The sequence below is a fragment of the Callorhinus ursinus genome, unplaced genomic scaffold (genome assembly GCF_003265705.2).
Source record: "Callorhinus ursinus isolate GAN/ISIS: 27379988/994484 unplaced genomic scaffold, GSC_fseal_2.0 scaffold68, whole genome shotgun sequence".
NCBI classification, from domain to species: Eukaryota; Metazoa; Chordata; class Mammalia; order Carnivora; family Otariidae; genus Callorhinus; species Callorhinus ursinus.
In genome coordinates this window covers 5101513-5108969 of record NW_027397130.1, presented here as the reverse complement: position 1 = coordinate 5108969, position 7457 = coordinate 5101513, and the positions used below count along the sequence as shown (strand labels likewise).

The 7457-nt window shown below is 56.9% G+C and overlaps 1 protein-coding gene across 2 annotated transcripts; it reads left to right on the top strand.

Moving 5' to 3' along the window:
- The first annotated feature begins 4891 nt into the window (after positions 1-4891).
- Positions 4892-7310, top strand: AANAT (aralkylamine N-acetyltransferase). Of its 2 annotated transcripts, none has more exons than XM_025860038.2 (5): positions 4892-5040; positions 5370-5449; positions 5831-6068; positions 6347-6501; positions 6856-7310. In XM_025860038.2, the coding sequence occupies exons 3-5, from the start codon at positions 5906-5908 to the stop codon at positions 7159-7161; spliced, it is 624 nt and encodes a 207-aa protein (XP_025715823.1). In that variant the 5' UTR covers positions 4892-5040; positions 5370-5449; positions 5831-5905; the 3' UTR covers positions 7162-7310. The 2 variants fall into 2 exon arrangements, with proteins under 2 accessions (XP_025715823.1, XP_073742101.1); XM_073886000.1 differs by having other exon boundaries at positions 4929-4993.
- Positions 7311-7457: the final 147 nt, after the last annotated feature.

The following is a 7457-nucleotide window of genomic DNA, read 5'->3' as shown; positions in this document are numbered from 1 at the left end:
AGACAAAACTCCTCCTTGTGAGACAAGTGCCAACCCTCCCCCTGCCCCCACCCCAAGGATCTATGCCATCTCCCCTCTTTGCCCCAGATCAATAGCTGGGTCTAAAGCACAACTTAACTCGGCTGCTAGTGCATGCTGGGCCACCGAAAGGGAGAAAAAGGCTGTATCGGGAAGGGACTGCAGGTCCTGGCCAACGGTGCCGACAGGAGCTGGGAGAATGTGGGCCTAGAGTGAAGGATACTGGGTCGAGAGAGGCAGAACATTAAGTTGGACAAGAATGTGTTGTTCTGGGAACACACTTCCCCGCCACAGGATTTATCGCCCTGGCGAGGCCCCCGGAAGCTGGTGCTAGCATTCTGCTAGGGTAGCTCTTTGCAGCTTGGCGAGAGTGATCCAGAGCACCCACCCCTTGGCTGGCAGGATTGCCCTCAGCTCAGGAAGCTGCCTCACCAAGGTCAACGCAGGGCGGAAGGGTCTGCCCTCTGCCTGTGGCTGGGTGTCTCTGAAGGGCTTCTTGGCTCCTGAGCTCCCACAAGATGGGCTGAGGCCTCTGTGGCAAACCCCACCAACATGACTGCCTTCTCCCTCTGCCCAAGGCTGCTTCCCCTGCTCCCTGGTGAACCTCCTGCACGCAGTTCTCCATCTCACTTTCTGTTTCCTGGGGAACCTGCCTGTAAGAGACGAAGGTTGAAATGGTAAATACGGTTAGGCAAAATGTGCTCAGTGCCAGGTGCACAGGGCAGACCTTAGGTCCAGGGAAGGAGTTGAGAGAAAGAAACCACCCTCAAAACCACCAAAAAAAGGCAAGTGGTCGTGCAGACGCCCTAACAGAGAGCTGCCTTCCCTGCCCGTTATGGCCTTCCAGTGGCTGTGTGTGGAAAGTTGGGGGTCTCAGAAATACCATCATAGTGTCTCTGGGCCCCGTCTCTCAGGGGCCCACCCCTCAGTCTCCTCCAGGTGGACTCCCCTGGGCCCTGCAGTGGGAACCGGGCAGTTGTCACGCTGAGGGAAGGAGGAGAGAGAAGCAGGGGCTCCCGGAGGTTCTGGGCCCGGGGGGATGCCCACCGCCACGCCGGGCCAGGCTCTGCAGTTTGTCAGAGTTGCCGCAGGCTGGGGGCCAGTGTTGGTGACGGGGGAGTGGGGGAGGGAGGGAGAACATGGGGGCTGCCCCAGCCATGCCAAAGGGCCGGTGTATCTTTAACAGATGACCTCTGCTCTGTCACCATGAGGCTGCTCCCCCTCCGAAGAGTAGACATCCCTTAGCTTCCCTGTGGCAACATGCAGCCCTTCAGAACACTTCCTATACCGAGACCTCCGTTGTCTACTCGACCATGAGGACAGCCACCTCTGTGCCCGTCATCCCTTTGCTGCTTCAGATCGTTAGTGGGATAGGGGCTCAGCCGGGTCAGAGGTGAGGCTGTGCTGGGACAGGTGGGGAGTTAGGTAACACGGCCCTCTGGAGGGGATCTCTGTGTGCCTTCCACAACCTGGCTCCAAACTATCATAGAATGTTCTGGAACCCTGAAGCAGGAGCCAAGCCACAGCCTGTGGTTTGCTTGGGACCAAAGAGCCTTGTGGGAGAGGGCTGGAGCCCAGCCCACCGCTGTCATTCAGATGTGCGTGGACCTGTCTGGTGGACGGGGAGGCCAGCCTGGAGGGAGTGAGGGGTAGCACCCCTAAGGAGAGCGGTGCTGGGAGAAGAAGTGTGGTATGGAGGCCAATGGGCAGAATCGGAGCTGGGGAGCAGTGGTTATTACAGGACCCTTTCCAGAGAGCTGGTGCTGGAAGGAGAAGACTGGCATAAAGAGCAAAACTGTATCAATAGGGGGCCTGACAAAAAGCACCCCGAGCCAATGGTCCCCATGCGGGACACTGGGTTACACTGACTCTCTATCAGATACACAGCTCACCTCTGGTTCTGCTGTGGGAGCGTCTGCGATGTCCCCTGTGATGCCTCTCAGATAGATGGTACTCTTCTATTGCCCCCCTTAGCCTGGACAGAGCCTCAGAACCTGCCTGTGGGGATGGTGTTCCAAGGGCCACACGGGGCACAGGCGCTCTAAGATGAGTCTGTGCCTCTGAGGGAAGTCCATTTCTCTCCAGGGGCCCCTGGTGGGATCCATATTGTTCCAACCTCATCTTGGCAGTCTTCATGTCATTGGCGGGAGTTCCAGCCCAGGGCGGGGGGGCGGGAGATGTGTGGGGTGTGGGGTGAGGGGGGCTCTTGGTCTGTTTTACATGCTAGAGTTCCGCCAAAGACTCCACTTGCAAAGGGGTACAAAGGTTTGAACCCCTGCTCTATGCACATGGCTAGCTGGGCACACTCTTTTCCCACAAGAAAGACAAATAGGATGCCAAATTACAGCTCAGAGAATGTGCACTTCTTCTTCTTCTTCTTCTTCTTTTTCTTTTTTTTAAATAAACTCCACACCAATGTGGAGCTCGAACTCATGACCCAGAGATCGAGAACCACATGCTCTACTAACTGAGCCAGCCAGACGTCCCTAAAAATTTCTTTTTTAATTTAAATAAAGTTGACATATAATGTTGCATTAGTTTGAGGTAGAAATCAGAATTTGGGATAAACAATTTTTTAGTAAAAGTATGCCCCAAATATCACATGGGACAGACTTATACTTAAAAAATTATTTGTGGGGTGCCTGGCTGTCTCAGTCTGTGGAGCATGCACCTCTTGATCTCAGGGTGGTGAGTTTGAGCCCCACGTTGGGTGCAGAGATTACTTAAAAATAAAATCTTTAAAAAAATTGTTTACCTGAAATTTGAATTTCACGGGGCTTCCTGCATTTTTAATTGCTAAATCTGGCAATCTGATTCACCAGGTACATCTCCTGAGGCTACCCTGCCGGTCAGATGAATTCGATGACAGCCCCTGGGGGAGGATGCCCTGGTGTCAGGACCCAGTTAGTGTTCTGAAATGCCTTAGCAGATTATCACTCAGCAAGGCTGGGACTAGAAACACAGGCAGTCACTCTCGATGTTGGTGTTTGACCTTTTTTTGTTTTTAAGATTGTATTTTTGGGGTGCCTGGGTGGCTCAATCAGTTAAACATCTGACTCTTGGTTTTGGCTCAGGTCATGATCTCAGGGTCGTGGATCAAGCCCTGTGTCAGGCTCCCTGCTCGTCGGGGAGTCTGCCTCTCTCTCTCCCTCTGCCTCTCCCCCCGCTCGAGCTCTCTCTGTCTCTCAAGTAAATAAATGAAATCTTAAAAAAAGAGAAAGAATTGAATGTTATATTACCGGCACCCCAGAAGCCCCGCTTGGGCAGCCACTGCCTCCAACACATAGATTAGAACCGAATCCATGGACTCAGAACCGCTCTTGTTTGGGGGCTTCTTTCATTCCCTGTTGCCTTGGTGAGGGTCCTCAGTGATGCCATGTGTCCTCATGGTCGTTTGCTCTCACAGCTGGATGATCCTCCATTTTGTGTCTATTCCATAGTCCCTTACCACTGATGGTCATTTGGACTGTTTCCACCGGGGAACCTTCTAGCTCTATTGGTGTTTGAGTGGGGACTGCGGGTCCCAGGGCATGAGTCCAGCTTTATTTTATTTTTTTTTAAAGAGCCTGTCTATTTGTTTATTTTATTTATTTATTTTTAAAGATTTTATTTATTTCTTTGACAGAGAGAGACAGCGAGAGCAGGAACACAAGCAGGGGGAGTGGGAGAGGGAGAAGCAGGCCTCCCGCCGAGCGGGGAGCCAGATGCGGGGCTCGATCCCAGGACCCCGGGATCATGACCTGAGCCGAAGGCAGACGCTTAATAACTGAGCCACCCAGGCGCCCATGAGTCCAGCTTTAGCAGGTACTTCGAAGTCTTCCAAAGTGGCAGCCGCAGCCCCTTGGGGTTATTTAAGTACCTCAGGGTAATGGCAGGTGTGGGAGACTAGGCAGGGTACCGGGCCGGGGCGGGGGGGGTTGGGAGGAGGGTGTGAGTTGCTAAGGACCTCTTGCTTGTTTGGGTTGGTTTTTGCTACAGGTGACCGGCTGGTACGCAGGAGGATTTGACTCTCACTTCTGGATCTGGGGATTTTCTCCAGAGCGCTCTGGAAAGAGTTATGCTTGGTTGCATCCCTGGAGGAGGTAATTTATGAGGGCAGGATGTAGAGGGGCTTGTCTGGTGATCAGTGGCTTGCCTCTGCCTACACAGCAAGGTCCGGATACTGCCTGCCTCTCCAGTCTCCCTGGCTCTAGTAGACGGCACATCCTAAGAGCCAGATTTGGGCATCCCCTCCCAAGGCCGATGGGTCACTCACTGGCTCCCCCCTGCTTTGGTAGACCCTGACTTGAGGATACAGTCTGATGATTGGTAGAACTGTGAAGACGTGTCCCGGCCATTTGGAAAATCCACGGGGCCTAACATCCCTGGTGGGAACAGCGTGATGCTTGGAGACATACCTGCGGTTGCCTCTCCTGCCCCGCCCCCTCCCCACAACTTGCTGGGAGGCTCTAAGCAGGTAATTCAGTCTCTCTGAGCCTCGGTGTCCTCTGTAAAATGGGGTTAATATTCACTGGGCTCTCATGTGGGTTAAAGGATATTCTTTCCTGAGGCTCAGCCCATAGCAAGGGCTACAAATGGTAGTGCTCTTTGGGCAGCAGGGGCTGGAAGGACCCTCCGGGCTGAGTGTGTCCGAGCCTCCGGAGCACAAAGGGTGAATGCCTGGCCCAGCCAGGCAAAACCGGAACAGGGATTAGAGCTGGACCCCTGAGGTTTAGCCCTGTGCTCTTCCCCCAGATTCTGGGCTCTCAATCAATCACTTAATCCCCTGTGCATCCAGTGTGTCACACCGATGTTTGACCCTCAGCAGGCAGGGTCACAGTCTGCTGGCTTTGTCCTGCTGGCGTAATACGGAGGCGGGGCGGGGATTATAAATCTGGGAGAACATCACGTGTTCCCCAGTGACACCTGCTGCAACAGCCACGCAGCCCAGAGTCCCAGACTTCCCTGGCTCCCGCGCCTGCAGGCGACCTCCAGGGTGAGTGGCTCTGCGGTGGGAACATTGGGCCCCTGCTCAAAGTCCTGGTAAGTGGGCCGCCCCCATCCCACCCTCCAACCCCTGGCTCCCGGCCTCTAGGAACAGGAGCTACTTCTGCTTGGGGCTTCTAGGCATAGGGAGAAAAAGTGGAGGAGGGAGGGCAAGGCAAATATGGAAGAATCTGCAAGAGCATCACGGGAGATACAAAGTGCCATAGGGACATAGTCAGATGCCCTCCTGGCCCGCTCCGCCCTACCTCCTCAGACTCTCCTGATCCTCCCGATGCCCTCATGTGTGCGTGGTCCAGTCTGGGGCCATCTGAGTAAACGTGAAGGCTCCTTGAGGACCCACTTTGATTAAGGGTCTTTTTCTCCAGGGCCTGCAGCTGAAGCTGCCTAGAAAGCTGGAGCCATAGCATCCTACACCCAAAGAACTGGCGAGTCGCCTTCTGGGCAGGTGAGACAGACCGACCCACCCCGCTCATCGTTGTGCTAGACGTGGTCAGTGGTCACCCCTCCCACCTTGGGCAGCAAGCGGCGTTGGGATGCCTTGGGCTCCATGGGGCCCTGCCCACCCCTCCCACTGCCTCCTGGGACTTAGATGTACCTGGAGCGCAGCGAGGCCAGGATCTGGAGGTTTGGAAGGGCTGCTCTGCGGGTACTTCTGGCTGAGAGGGAGAGACGGAGAGACGGCACCAACATTTACAGCCCCCAGGATCCGCACTGGGACTCGCCCAACCCCAGGTCCACTTACAAAAGAGGCAAGGTGCACCGTCACCCTGGCCTGCCCCTTTTGGAGTTGAGGACCATACCCCTGGCCCTCACTCCACTCCAATAGGTGCTGGAGGGCCCTTTTAGGTGACGAAGGCCACTTCTGAAGTTGGGGCATCCCAAGGAGGCACCAGCAGCCAAGATGTCCACACAGAGCCCTCCCGACCTGGAGCCCGAGGCCTTGGACCTGCGGTCTGGGATCCCAGAGGCCCCAAGCCACCAGCGGCGCCACACACTTCCCGCCAGTGAGTTCCGCTGCCTCACTCCGGAGGATGCTGCCAGCGTGTTTGAGATCGAGCGCGAAGGTAAGCGGGCCCCGCAGAGGGCCTGTGGGGAGGAGCCCCTGTCCTTGGTGGCTGGGTCCCCAGGGGATCAGACTGGAGGTGTATTTCTGTGTGTGCGCATGCATGCGTGTTCAGGAAAGCGGGGATGGGAACAGCCCTGAATCCCATTTTCTTGTGGGCGAGGGCGGGGGTGGGCGGGGCGGGAGACCCCACCTGGGCTTTTGAGCAGATGCTTGGTGTGCAGTGGCCAGTGGCATGTGGCGGGGTGACCACTGAGTCACCTGCCGCACCTCCTGCAGCCTTCATCTCTGTCTTGGGCATCTGCCCCTTGTATCTGGATGAGGTCAAGTACTTCCTGACCCTGTGTCCAGAGCTGTCCCTGGGCTGGTTCCAGGAGGGCCGCCTCGTGGCCTTCATCATCGGCTCGCTTTGGGACCAGGAGAGACTCACTCAGGTGAGGGCAGGATGGGGCTGGGACGCTCGGACGCTCCCTCTGGAAGGGAGGCTGCCACCCCCAGGCCCTGGCTTCTCCTGCTCAGAGGGACGCAGAGGAGGCCAGGGGCTGGAATTTCTTCCTCTGGTCCTCTCCCGGGTCAAAAGGACTCACCTCTTTGGGGCTCAAAGGCCTTCATGAAGCGTCCTCCATGGGGCGGAGGGTAGAGTTCCCAATTTGGGGCCCTCCATGGCTGGGAAGGGAGCCCCGCCTGGAGGCACTCAGGAGACACTTGCCCTTGGCCAGGTTGGGGGTAGTTTGGGAGGCAGGTATGGGCAGAGCTGGATCTGGACTCACAGCCCTGCTTGTTTCCAGGAGTCGCTGACGCTGCACCGGCCCGGGGGCCACACTGTCCACCTGCACGTGCTGGCAGTGCACCACGCTTGCCAGCGGCAGGGCAAGGGCTCCACGCTGATGTGGCGCTACCTGCACCACCTGGGCAGTCAGCCAGCGGTGCACCGGGCCGTGCTCATGTGTGAGGACAGACTGGTGCCCTTCTACCAGAGGTTCGGCTTCAGCCTTATGGGCCCATGCGCCATCACCCTGGGCTCGCTCACCTTCATGGAGCTCCAGTGCTCCACGCAAGGCAACGGCTCCCTGCGTCGGAACAGCGGCTGCTGACACCTGCCGCCCCATGGTGCCTACAGCCACCCGGCACCGGTGTCCCCTTCTCTCCCCAGCCCAGGCTGTATGCCGAACTGTGCTGGAGGTGGGGCCGGGTTGGTAACTGGGGACAGCAGGAGGTGTCCTGCGACCCGCCTCGGTGACTCCCTCATTTTCAGGAACCGATGGTGGACCCTCTGGGCAGGCAGCCTCCTCGACTCATGCGAGGTGCCTGGTTCTCAGGCCCTTATTCTCCCCAGCCTCAGGGATTTCCGTTCTCGTCCTCAGGCCCAGAATGGGGCGTACCTGGGAGC